Raw genomic sequence first — 14,588 nt, forward strand, 5'->3', positions numbered from 1 at the left:
GTATATGTGTCTCGGTAATGCCAGGGCTAGTAGCAGACCTGTGTTAAATATACAAATGAATGGTGAAATAATCAGTTTAGTTCAGGAATCCAAATGCTTAGGGTTAAGAATAGATAATACGTTTAGATACAGATCGCAGATTGGCTATTACATCAAAAATGCTTATTCTTATTTGCGTGGACTTTATCCTCATCGAGCCTATCTTACGGTGAATCTAAAAAAGCAACAGTGTGAGTCTTTTGTTCTATCCCAGTTTAATTATATGGCGCCACTCTACCACCCGGCTGTTGATGTGGTAACTTCTAACCGCATACAGAGAGTGCAAAACAGTTGTCTGAGGTATATTTATGGTATTAGAAAATTTGATAGAGTTACTCATAAGCTAAAAGATATAAAATGGTTGTCAATGAAACAAAGAAGAGACCTTCATAGCTTATAAGTTCAAACCGGCAACAAACCCATATGTTACGAGATTAAGCAATCCTATATATCCACCAAAACATCGAACGTCTCTATTTGAAAGAAGCTTCAGCTATCACATTTACAAATCTTATAGTAAATTGCCAAGTGATATGCGAACTCTGAGCTTATGCACATTCAAAAAGTGTTTGATGCGACTGTGGTTTCAGCAGCAAGGGGGAGAATAATATCTGATGCTGGGATATTTACCGTTGGCCGGTTGGAGTTTGTGAAGGCAGTATAAATTTGTGTTTTTTTTTTTTGCTTTAATTGTTGAATTATCTTATAATTCATATCATATGTTCTTTTTTCTTTTATTTTCTTTCTCATGTTTTTTTTTTCGGTTAATTTTTATTTTTTTCTTTGCAACCAACTGGGTTGGTATGAGCAGACTTTGTCTGGAACCCGCCCATTGTGTTCCTTCTTTAATTTATATTATGAAACAGAATGTTATTTGTATTCCGTGGAAGGCACAATAAAGATATATTATTATTATTATTATTATTATATAGGCGATAAAATCATAATAAATGGTTTATGGAAAAATCCCTGCAACGGGTCTAAAGATTTAAATTTTTTACAAACTAGTACAATCAATATTAATGTTGGTTACATAAGAAAATTTTCGAGAAAAATTACTTTAAAGTTTAATGACTTCAAATTAGTATAATGATAAAAATAGCAGTAGCCATGAGTAACTATGGTAACCAATTATTCCAAACAATTCCCTGAGTGTCAAAAATTGATTTAGTAAAGCTTCTTGAAGTGTGGTGGCGCGCCATCTTGTTGGAATTAAAGTCCCTAGATTTACAAAGTACCGCGGTTTGACGCCATTTTGGCTCGAAAGTTAGCAGGAAATTTAAAACTACAAACCAAAACATTACGTCAAATTTCCTTTCTTTTTTTCTCGTGGTACTCTGAAGAGTCAAAAGTCCTTCTTACTGCCATTTTTGCAACTCCAAAGCCAACAGGACGGCAATATTTTTGTAAATAAGTGGTGACATGCAGTGACAAACTGTCAAACCGCCATTTTGGATCGAAAACAGGCTTCATGAACCGCGGTACTTTGTAAATCTAGGGACTTTAGTTGGAATAACTGCCGTTGGAATTGAGTTGTGTCAACATTATCGGGATGGAAAGAATGACATCGCTGTGAAAAAAATTAAATATCTCTTTCCACTTAAGGTTTCCTCAAATCTTTTGCGGATATTGGGTGTACGACTTTCTTGGCTAATTTGGATTTTGGGTAGCGCAATACCGACGACTTAGTCTATTTACTTGTCCACTCAATGTAAATGTCCCTTCGTCGAAAAAATTATGTTTTTGACAAAGTCTACGTCATCGTTGCAAAATTGTTGATGCAAAAACTAAGATTCATTGCTCGTGAATCATGTTTACTTTATGGGAATGATATTTTGCGGGTTTTAAAATTTTATGAACCGTTGATTTACTAATGTCGAAATTAGACCCAATACTTCTGTACAGTAACATGCCGGTTTTCTTGCCCAGCCAAAATCACGATTTGTTGAACTTCCCTTGCAACATTTAGTAGGCCAGACTTCGAGAAATGCTTCGAGAGATGGCCATGCTGTTTAAATTTAGTCACAGCTAGGCTACCATACTTTGGCTAATGAGTTGGCTATCAGGATATGTTGTATTAAAGAGGTCAACTACTTACTAAATCAGTTTTTGACACTTAGGAAATTGTTTAAAATAATTGTTTACCATAGTTACTCATGGCTACTGCTATTTTCATCATGTTAACAGATCTGAAGTAGTTAAACTTTAAAGTAATTTTTTTCGAAAATTTTCTTTTGTAAGCAATATTGACTGTATTAGATTCAGAAAAAAATCTTCTTTTATATTCCGTAATAAAAATGAGGGATTGCCATTTGAAAAAAAAATGATGACGTCATAACTCGCTTAAAAATGGCAGAAGAAATTTAAAATATACACCAAACAATTGCAAAAAATTTAAATCTTTAGACCCGTTTCAGAGATTTTTCCATAAACCGTTTATAATGATTTTATCGCCTATATCCGTTACTTTACGGACATACTGTATATAGAATTTAAGTCTAACTAGTTTCGGCCATCTTCAGAACCTCTACAAATAGATTAACATCCCTCATCCTATCCATTTTACAAATAAGTTTCTTAATATTTCTTTTTCTTTTGTTAAAAAAGATCACATATCAAAGTCGAAATCAGATTATTAGTTACTAATTTACAAAATTAATGTTTTAAAGGTTTTAAAATGAAATTAAGGACGAAGTGTTACAAGTTAACAGGTTAAAATTTAGGAACGCTCTTTTTTAAGAAAAGAAATACACCTATCCCCCGATTTACACGGTACTTGTTTTACACGTTTTCGCTTTTACACGGTTTTCCAAGTTTTTTTGGTTTTTATCGTACTCTACTAAATGCTACTGTGATTGAACACGTGCGCTGTGTACACATCTCACGGGGAATCCCGAGCTTATGTGCTGACTTAAAATATATTACATATTTTCACCTGTCAATGCATTTTATTTTTATTTCTGTGTACACCTAAAAATATTGAAAAAAATCACAACTGTTAAATAGCAAAATTATGCATTTTCTACAAGCTTTTCGATTTACACGGTTTTGACTTGAAAATTTGTAATTTTCGATTTACACGTTTTTCTCAGGAACGTATCTACCGTGTAAATCAGGGGATAGGTGTATTAAGAAACTTGGGAAAAATTCAAGAATCATCATGTGGCTTAAAAATCGACGATGTTTCTTTAATCAATGCGAAATGATCCAAAAAACACGTTAAAAATAAAAAGAAACTTCAGTTATAAAACTTCTTAAGTTATAACTAACTTCAGGTTTAAAATGTCAACCTCAATTTTGACATATTTGTAATCTTCATTATAAATCCTTTAAAATGAGTATAAACACGACATATTTATCTTCAATATTAATGAAGTTATGGTCAACTTTCGGTTAAGAATGTCAACGTCAATTTTGACATATTTGTAATCGTAGTGAAAAATTCTTTAAAGAGGATTTTTGAGTCCAAACATGATACGTTTAATTCCAATATTACTCGAGATATAACCAACTTTCGATTTGAAATGTCAATGTCACTTTGACATATTCTTAATTTTTATAAAACGTCTTAACATTTGTCACAAAAACAAAAATATAATGAAAAAAAATCAAAAATTAAGGTTGGTATTAATATTTAAAAATTAAACTGCTATCATCATTGTTGCTAACTTTGGGTTTAACAAAATTGACGTTGACGTTTCAAACCGAAAGTGATTGTATCTCTATTAATATCAAAGTTAAATATGTCGAGTTTGGACTCATTTTAAATGATTTTTTATGAATTTGACAAGTATGTCAAAATTAATAATTGAAAGTTCGAACTTTTTGGTTTTTTGAGAGAAATGTGTCATGTTTGGACTCACTTTAAAGGTTATTTTATGAAGATTACGAATATAATAATAAAATTAAAGTTAACATTGACAACTGAAAGTTTTTTCACGACTAATCCCGAATGTTTCTAGCTCTCGTTCTAGTTTTAGTTCAATAAAAATATACAACATAGTAATATCTTATGCTAACTAGCGCTTCCTACCACTGCCACTAGAACTAACACTAGACCGAGAACTAGAAACATTCGGATTTAGTCCCACGTCTCACAATGGGGTATTTGCCCATTCTAGCTGGACAAAATTATTTTTCCATTTCATCCCTTAAAATGTTTTTTTTTTATTTTCAGATACAGGGTATGTAATGCAAAATACACACTTTTAGGTGCGAAATGTTGTAATATACAGGTATTTCTAAATTGATGCGAAAGATTTCAAGGGTTGATTTTTCAGCAAAAATTAAGGTGTGTCTTTCATATAACTTTTTGTTCAAAACCCCTTCTCCTCCAAGTTACAGCCCTCTTATGCTCGATAAAACATCGCTTAGTCAAGTGATGTATAACGCGGCCCAATTATTACTATCAAACTCTCTTAATATTATATCTTATCTTAAAATACGAACGTGTCATTGCAATTTAAGACCTTTTTAACTCATATATAAAATCAGAGTGATGTTCTTTTAATCTAGTAATTTTTTCATTACGTTTTATTTTATTAACCATTATTATTTTCACTCAATGAAGTCAGCACTTATCCTAAGTTTTTTTATTTTTTGAGTTAATAAATGATTTATACATTTAAATTGAAATTATACAGGTGATTATCAACCTATACGCAACAACTTGGGGATTTAATCCTCGGTAATACTTGAAAAAAAATTGTAGAAAAAGATTTTTAGTTTCATAGATATCCGATATATACGGCGATATCTAGATAAGGTGCTTCCCGGAAGATGGGCAAGTTGAGGACAAGTCCATTGGCCTCTCCATCTCAATCGCTTGACCTAAATCCTCTTGATTTTTGTATTTTGGGTAAAATGTGTACATACATTTGGCTGTGTCATCTGCTTTTTAAATTGACGCGAGCTAAATTTATTTTCTTGTAGCACCTCTATATGTTCATAATGGCTTTTATTACTAGTTTAGAAAATTTAGTCTTCTCTCTTATCTAAAGTATGCTCTAAGAGTGCGTCCTTATTTGCAAATTAACAGAAATTTGGACAGACATCCGAATATTCTGGATTAAGAATTTAGCATCTGAGCAAGGCGCTCGATATTGATTCTTGTATTGCCACTAAGATTATAGTGTTGTCTTTTTGGAAACGAGATTTCATTCATTATTTATGATAATAATACAATGGTTTCGCTTAACCTAGTAGTACAGGCTTAGGTGATTCTGACTTAATTGCAGGTATGTTAATTGCATGTTTTTTTGCTGTTTGTTTTCAAGTTTTTCCTTGCAAGAATGCTCAGAACAAAAGAGTTTTAAATCTCAGACGGGAAGAAGAACGAGAGTCAGTTAGTCATAGTCAGTCAGTTATGAAGACTCAGTTAGTTTGGAGTAGAGATGGACCACTGAAGAAAGAAGTTAGAGACAGTTCAGTCTTGAAGTCCGAGACAGAGTTCAAAGAGAAGTTTTTAGTCATGGAGTTTTGTCAGAGTCAGTTTTAGTTGATGATAGAAACAAAGAAGAATTCGAGTTCCAGAAGATTGAGTGGATGAGTTGGAGTACGAGTTCCTAGGGTCTAAAGGTTCAGACAAGAAGAGCCGAAACCAGAAAGGGAGAAGTAGGATCGTTGGTCGAGAGAAGCCCTTTGCAACAATGAGATTTGTAACCCTTTGTGACCCTTATGTAATAATTGCTTACGTTATATTTTGTTTGGTATGTCTTGTTTTATATATTATTATATATAAAACTATTCGTTTCAGTCCCAATCCGATGGCGTAGTTGAATGATCTCATCGGATTCTTCTTGGTATGCTTTCTCATTACGCCGGAATAAAGTGACAAACTTGGACTGATCAATTACAACGAGCCACGATCGCGTCAGCCTGCATAATAGTACTAATTATACGCCATTGTTATTCATGCTTGGATAAGAAGCCAACCTAACCAGATTTTGATTACATCACATAGGATACTTACAATAAACATTTGCGATTTTCATTGAAGACCGCATTAAAACAGCTGAACTTATTGGAACATATACTGTCCGTTATCATTGCGTTTTTCGTCTTAAACGGAGGCACATACAGAATGATAAATGTCATATCCCAAAACAAGCGATATTGGAAGAACGAATCGTCAGTCACGATATCATCATTTAGAGGAGAGAAAAAATTTATTACAGTGTCTGGCAGACTTTGCATTGACACATTGTGTTAAGCTGAGAAGTTATCAGTAATCCATATCAGTAATCACAAATCCCGGAAGAAAGAAAAAAACTCCGAACGAGTCTATGGTGGTGGGCAGAAATATATGTTTTGTGCTATTGAAATGTTTTATAACGCTAAAGATGTCGTGTCCAAAGACGGAGTAGATTTGGTAGATAAAAAAATGGCCAAGGAGTTCTCTGAATGAATGAATTTAAATTCTTGTAAACAATATCTAGCCAACTGTATGTAATTGTTAATCTTTTGTCAATAACCTGTAGCTAGTCTTCTGCCATCTCTGTATAATCTTTTGTGTGCAGTATGAAGTTTTCTTCTAGAAGGAACTAGTCTTCTACCAGCAGGACTTAGTCTTCCAGTGGTTGTATCTAGTCTTCAGTAGCTGTATATAGCCAACGCTTTACGGTCAGTTTCCAGCAGTATCTAAATTTCTGCCATCAGCATCTAGTCTTCTGCCAGTAGTACCTAGTCTTTTCCAAGTAGTGTTTAATCTACCGCAAACGATGTCTAGTCTTCTCCAATCAATATTTAGTCTTCTATATGCATAACCATAGTGAGGTTAAGAGGTTAAGAGTCGAAGCATGACACGATGGAGCTATGATCGCAGAAACACACCAGAAATTATTTATTTAACTTTATCTACCGTTCTATAATAAACTTTAAAATAATGTCACCATCAATAAAATGTTTATTAGCGAATTGCTTTTTATATTTTTTATAAATGATTCATAAACGAGCATGTCTAAAGAACAATATTTATCAAGAAAAACTTTTAAAAAAATAAATAGATGAAATAAATCCATTTAATACGATAACAATTTCATTATAATCTCTGAAATACCCAGTTATCGATTAAGAGATAGATAAATCTTTATCTAAACATTGATAATAAACGAAACGAGAAGATTCAGATTTTAATTTATCAGTTTCGCGGACATTCCTACGTGGTTTCAACATATTTAATTTATGTTAAAAAGTAACGTAGTGCAATAAATATGAGTGTGAGCCCTTTTCTACGCCCCTTGGGTATCGTAGCTGCGATTTTAGGAACGGTAAAAATCAAATTTTCTTAATAAGCTTTAATGCATAATCGTTGTAACTTTTTTGTTGGTAGAAAATGCGCAGTAATTTTAAAATTTTGGTTTTTAAATGCTTATTATCATTCGTATTATTAAAAATTGCTTTTACTTAGATAGTTAGATTTTTTTTATTTATAATTTATTAAATAGGAAGAAATATATTTGACGTCATATATTGATGTCATGAAAATATTTAATCGTGTGATTCATCGTATTTTTATTAATTCCTAAATCGATATTGATAAAATAAAACATTATTAATCAATTTCAAGAAATTCTCCAACAATTATTTATATTTCTCGAAATTTTTGTAAGTTAATAAAATTCTTTTTTGAAAACTTTATAAAGTTACAAGGATTAACATGGACCGTTTTGTCACTTTTGGTGATTTTATTATCCTCGCAAGCTTGGAAACCGGAGTTAAGCAATTTTTATAATTTTAATTTGATTGCTTATGCACTATTTTTTCTAGGTAAGATTATTATTATTAATACAATTATAAAAATTCTTTTAACTGGTATTTATTTAGAACGAGATTCAAATGGTTCAAGTGAATCAGATCTGATTTTTACTGGGACCACAGTTCTTGTTTTTGGATGTCTTTATTTGGTTATTTCGTTTATATGGGCCGTATCCTCGATGACATTAACATGGAGTAAGTTAATTTTAAAATAATTTTAATTAATTTTTCTATTTTTATTGTTTTTAAGTATTTATGCGAGAAAAATATGAGAACGCCAGAATAAGTTGTAAATCATGGAGTGTTATAACTATAATCACGACAATTTTGGATTTTATTTTGATTATTATTCTAGCTATTGATTTAGAAAAATATTCGTTAAAAGAGGAAGATGATTACACGGTAATCATGTTTAATACTTTAAATTTGTTGTTTTATATTTCTTTTTTTTAATTTTATATTCAGGTTGCTTCAATGAAATATGTTTATGGTACAGTTGTAGGAATTGCAATGACAATAGCTGCACGTGGCTTTGTTCTTTTAATAATCAACCCTATTTTAGCGATATATTTATTGAAATACTCAAAAGAAGTTTCACCATCACCAGTAAGTATTTTTAATACTCTTTAAAATAAACGAGTACCAAAATTTATTATTACAATTTTATTTTATAAAATCTTATCATGGCAATTAATTTTATTTTGAATGTAACACGTAAAAGGTGAAAATTCCATAACAATTTTCCAAAAAATTTGTTTTTATAGTATTTTAACGTTGAGCATAAAATTAAATCTCTAGTAAAGGGAGACCACGAAATGTGGCCCAACGATTATAATGATATTTTTTGGTGTAATAATCGATACCTATCTTGGCGTTTACGCCATAGGTCATCCCAAAAATTAAAAATCCTAAAAAAGGTAAAATCTTCCCGATTAAGATTTTACATGTGTAGTATTTTGATTACAACAAGAAAACCCTCAACTGATTTCGAAGAACAATATCTTATTCGAAAGCTTAATCCTTGGCCAATACGAAAGTGGAAATGCCCGATTCGAAATCTTTGTCGAATTCCGCTAAAACACCAAAATATTGCGAAAGTACACGAAAATAACACAAAAAATGATCCATTTTAGGTGGTCATAACTCGTAAACGATGTATTCGATTGTCAAGATCTATATGTCATTCGATTGGTCATACAGTGTGTTAATTAATTATCGTACCCTACGTCATCATTGCAAGTATGCAACCAATATCACAGTGTAGGTATTGAAATACGCGATTTGCGTATTTGGTTGTATACTTGCAATGATGTCAAATGATGATGTCGAGTACGATAATTAATTAACACACTGTAGTTTCTTATATCGAAATCACAAAATGCCAGATCTCATTTTTCCCGTTCACCTTGTACAGACAGCCCTTCAGAAGGACACCATGTCGATATAAGAAAAAAATTAATGTCGTTAATCTAAGTACGGTGTTGGGGATATTTTAGGAAAAAAGTTTTAGTATAAAACTTGTAACAAATTTTATTTTTAACAATATTGCACTTTTATACATTTTGTTATCAGATGCATAAATATCGAGGAAACTTCGATTAGGTGAAAATTAGATGAAATCGTGGTTTTGCATTCTGTTGTTGATAGAACTAAGGATTTGGAATGTTTTAGAAAAAAAGTATTAACATAAAAGTTGTAGCAAATTTCATTCTTAACAGTATTGCTCTCTTATACTTTTGCACTCAGAGGCATAGATATTGAGAAAAATACGAAAATATGTAAATTTGATGAATTTCGTCGTTATGAAAGTACTTCATGGTAACACTTGGATATCGGGGCATGCTATAAAAAAACTTTTAGAACGAAAGTTGTAGCAAATTTCATTCTTAACAGTATTGCTTTCTTATACTTTTGCATTCAGGGGCATACATATTGAGAAAAATACGAAATGATGAAATTTTATGAATTTCGTCGTTTTGAAAGTACTGCATGGTAACACCTGGACATCGGGGCATGCTATAAAAAAACTTTTAGAACAAAAGTTGTAGCAAACTTTATTCTTAACAATAGTGCTCTTTTATACTTTTGCTCTCAGATGCATAAATATCGGGAAAATTTCAAAAATCGGTTGAGAGATTCTCTTGTTATAATTAAAATGCTATACATGTAAAATCTTATCTAATTGGAGTCTGGAATAAGTGGGGGCTAACTTCTCATAGTTCCATAATATATGCATCAAACAGTCATTTTCCATAAAAGTTTTTTTAAAGCATTTCTGCATCTTTTGTTCTTTGTATCCCAAAAAAAAACATTTAGAGAAGTTGTGGTGACTCCAAGCTATCCATAAGTGATGTGAGATTGAATAAGCGAGAGATATATTGATTGTAATAAAAATCAGTCTTTTTGAATGTTATTTTTCTTAACAAGCGCTTACTATTAGTATGCAATACATAAATACATAACATATCAAGCGGCTAAGGTATCTATAGTCGATACTACATAAGCTCAAGTTAAAGTATTTTTGAAAGGATAGGCAACCAAATACACGTAGCAAGACAATTATACACCAAATATTATTACAAAACTTTAAAAAAATATACACATATCTTTTTCATACTATATACAGTATATCCCTAAAGTCATGGTGCACTTTTGACCGGTCACAGGAAAGTAACAAAGCAAGATAGAATTGTGAAATCTTCACCAAATAAAAGGAAAGCTCTCAAAGTTTTCGTGGTATGATGTGCAAAGTTGTGTACGCACAGGTGATGACGCAACACGACAACTACACAGCAGCGAATCAACCCACGCCAGACGAGATGTGGACACTACAAGTCTTCTGTAGCTTCCTAAATTCGAAACAATGACCAAAGTGCAAGATGAATATCGGCGCTTGTATAACGAAGCTTGGAGGTTTCTGTAATAGCGACAGGTCTTCCTTTAAAAAGTTGTGATGGATTTCTTTTTGGAAAACTATCTTGAAGTACCATGGTAGTGTTTACGAAATGTATCATGACGTATCATTCATGATGTATCATTATAGATTCAACTTTGACCAACTTTGACATAGTGTCTACAGGTGACAGTTTTGGTCAGAAGGATTAAAGTTGCGTATATTAACAATGAACTTAAATAACAAATGAAATTTTTACAAACATACTAATTTTATTTTTGCCCTTTCCAATATTAATTTTGTATTGGATACAATTCAACTTGCTGGTTATATCGCAGTCCTCAAACAGTTTGGATTTTATTCTTTTAAGCGCATTGGTACAAGTACAGATAGAGTTGTCAAATATTTTGCTCCACCTAACACCAAAAGTTTTCATTACAATCTAATGGTCGCATTTAGTGATATCCCCTTGTAACAGTTCAACGATTCTGTAATACACAAATTGTTATAGTTAATCGGTAACAACTGTAGATATTGAATTATGAACAACCAATTATCATTGCTAAATGCGGGATATAACAATACTTGCAATTTGAGTCAAATTTTTTGCAGGCTTGTATTAGAGACCTAGGGGTTTGGAATGAACATAATTGCAATCTGGAAGATCAATTCTTGTTCCAGAGAAGTATTATTAAAAAGGATTTATAAACCGAATATTGAGCCAAAAGTTGTAGTCAAGTTTCGATCGGACAACTTGAACCGATTTTTTTTTCCGGCGTTATAGTGTGTAAATACATACTTATTAGCAACGTAATGGATCTGCCAAGGTTTTTATTCAATCCATATACAGTATATTAAAGAGGATCATACTACGTATTAGTTCGAATTCAAAATGTGTTAGAATTGTGGTAATCTTTTTGTACAAATTATAAATATTCGAATAATAAAATGGATATAATGACAACAATTAAAATTCACTACATCTTCCCGACCAGAAGTGTATGCTTTGTTGAAGTCATACCACTGCAAAAATCCAATTCTCGTCGTACCTAATTCAGGAATTTTATGGAAACTAATTGTATTGTGTCATCTTGTTATTTATATCAATGTTTATATCAATATTCGATATTCGACAAAGGAAAATTTACTTCATATCGTATAGCATCCAGAATGCAGTATCTACAAAAAGGTGAATGTATGGACATGTGGGAATGGACATTGAAGGAATGCTGATATATTAATACGCTTCATTGTGATCTATAAATGCCTCTATGTATATATAATTGTCAAAATGATCGTCGTAAGTATTATTTTTTATGACACTCAACTCAATTCAATCAGTGCAGTTTTAATTAACACCACAATAAAAAGTTTTGGAGTATCTTGTATCATTAATAATTTATCACTTTATCTTTAACGTTGTATCTTTAACAGCTTGAGATAACGGCGGCTATAATTCTTCTTTCGCCGACTAAATATTTCTTGCAGAAGACAAGATACTGCTAATATGAGACTAGAATCTTCTTAAAGAAGGAAGTGGTTGGAGACTAGGTTGTCTTGATGGAATACTAGATACTTGACATTGCTATTACAAGACTAGAACGTCTATAAAGAAGTCTAGATACTTATAAAAGTCTATATACAATTGGTACAAGACTAAATACTGCTGGTAAAAGACTAGATACTCATTATAGAATTTTAAATACTGCTTGCAGAGCACTAGATATTGTTGAGAGAATACTAGATACCGTTGTAGAAGATTCTGCTGGTAAAAGAGTAGATACACTTAAGGGAGTACTAGATACTGCTAGATACTACATACTGTTGACCGAAGAGTAGATATTGTTGGGAGAAGGCTAGGTACTGTTGATACAAGGCTACAACCTTCATAAAGAAGTCTAATTAGTGATGGCAGAAGACTAAGTACTACTGTTAATAATAACTACTTTTCAATAGGTTTGAAAGATATGCAAATTATGCTTGATCAATCTCCATTCATTTATTGAACGAGTCATCTTTATTGAATTTAAGAAAAACAAAATAACTTCAATATATTTCTCAATATCCAGTAAGGATTTTATCATGGATATTCCATAAACCACCAACAAGCCAGACTTGTGCCAATCTGGCATTGAGAAAGGATTCGAACCCAAGCAGTGATGATCATAAAGACGGACTTACCCAAAACACTCAATACTTCTCAATTAATAAATAATATTTTTTAATCGATATAAAAATTCGTAAATAATCAATTTTTTGGAATATTGTTATGGAATACACGGTACATTTTAGTTTTGATTTTATTTAAAAATATTATTCAATAACAAGAAAAGTTAGTGCGATTTTTATTATTATTTAAAAACTACACTTTGGCTATAAATGTATTCTTTAAAAATTAATTTTGTTTTAGAATCCTATTCGAGATAACCGTCCAATTATTAATGCTTATCAAGACCCGTAAGTATTTATTTCCAGTTAAATATTTAATTTCATTAAAAATCATTTTTAATATTCGTGTGATTATAGAAACAGTTTTAATTGGAATGAAAATCCCCGATCACCAATAACACCAATATCACCAAGATCTCCATCTAATTTCAACAACTACAATTACGTTCCGGATGATGATCCGAATTATCATCGTTCGGTGTCTCAACTTCAAGAACCACCGAGGCGTTACATTCCGTCAGAACCTGCAATCCCAGGCAGACAACAACAAAAACAACGAGCTCCTCAAGCACCAAATCAAATGCAAAGAGATTACAGAGATAATAATAATATGAGAGATCCTCGTGATATTTCTCCTCAAATTCCGGCTCCCGATTATGATAATCCTAGAAGGGGTGAATTGGAAAGAATGCCAAGATCGGCATTAAAAACTAAAAGTTATTATTAAAACTAACTATTATAATGAAGGAGAAGAAATTAGAGAAAAAATGGTTTTTATTTTTTTAGTTTTGTAGATTTAAATTATATGTAGCTTTGTAGTTTTATTGCAATTTTTATGTTACAGTATTTTTTGTGGTTTATTATTTGTAATGATTAATATAACTAAGTTCTATGTTGAAACAAATTTTGAATCGAGATGAAAGAAATTAGCTTTCTGATCTATCTTGTTTGAGTGTTTAAATAATAATTTAACTGATTTTCACACAATTCAGTCAATTTTTAGATATTGTCAAATAAATTAAAATTATTAGGTCGATTATTAAATTATTAAAAAATCAAAAATTCATTTTTCTTTTGTATAAATTGTTGGATTAGTTTCAAAAACATATTGTAGCTTTTTTTCTCCATTTTGGAAGATATGACTGGTTCTACTTTATTGTGATTTTATGTTCTGGAAAGCTTAGTATGATTCAAATACAAAGTTTTCAAAATCCTTGAAACTTACGAAATCATTAGTTTTATGATAAACATGGATAATAAATTCTTTTCATATCAGTCATTAGAATTTTCATTTGTCCAAGTTAAAAGAATTGTTACAGATGAGTAGATTTGAACCGAATTTATTATAACTTATAAATTATATAATTTTGTTAACATCAACACTTCTTAATATGTTGTTAACCACTTGATTGAAATTAAAACGGTCCTTATATCAGACAGTATATAATTTCGGCCAGCCATATAAGGTTATATTTAATGAAGGGTGAGCCTCAACTTAAAAGAGGAGCCCTTGCCTGATACACCAATGCTTCAAATCAAACAGTTGGATCCGGAGTAGGTATGGGCATTAGTGGACCAAATAGCCGCATTAAATCAGCTCGGATATAACCATTTTTCAAGCAGAAGTTCTTGCTATAAACTTCTGGACCGTTTTGAACCTAGAAAAGGGACAAAAAGGTGCATCCATAAACATTTTCACAGACAGTCGGACCGTCTTAAAGGCAATTTAGGC

At 31.5% G+C, this 14,588-nt stretch overlaps 1 protein-coding gene across 3 annotated transcripts in view; it reads left to right on the forward strand.

Annotated features, from left to right (window-relative positions):
* Positions 1–1,145: 1,145 nt before the first annotated feature.
* LOC111425793 (uncharacterized) overlaps positions 1,146–14,588 on the forward strand; it is a 38,067-nt gene continuing 24,624 nt past the window's right edge. The window contains exons 1-7 of one of the 3 annotated variants that reach the window (XM_071200479.1): positions 7,081–7,307; positions 7,683–7,806; positions 7,864–7,989; positions 8,045–8,196; positions 8,260–8,400; positions 13,098–13,144; positions 13,214–14,133. In XM_071200479.1, coding sequence (XP_071056580.1) covers positions 7,251–7,307; positions 7,683–7,806; positions 7,864–7,989; positions 8,045–8,196; positions 8,260–8,400; positions 13,098–13,144; positions 13,214–13,583 — 1,017 coding nt within the window. In that variant the 5' untranslated portion in view covers positions 7,081–7,250 and the 3' untranslated portion in view covers positions 13,584–14,133. Of the gene's footprint in view, positions 7,308–7,682; positions 7,807–7,863; positions 7,990–8,044; positions 8,197–8,259; positions 8,401–13,097; positions 13,145–13,213; positions 14,134–14,588 lie in introns of those variants that run through there. The other 2 variants (XM_071200484.1, XM_071200490.1) reach the window with 2 other exon arrangements.

Source organism: Onthophagus taurus, chromosome 1 (assembly GCF_036711975.1).
Source record: "Onthophagus taurus isolate NC chromosome 1, IU_Otau_3.0, whole genome shotgun sequence".
NCBI classification, from domain to species: Eukaryota; Metazoa; Arthropoda; class Insecta; order Coleoptera; family Scarabaeidae; genus Onthophagus; species Onthophagus taurus.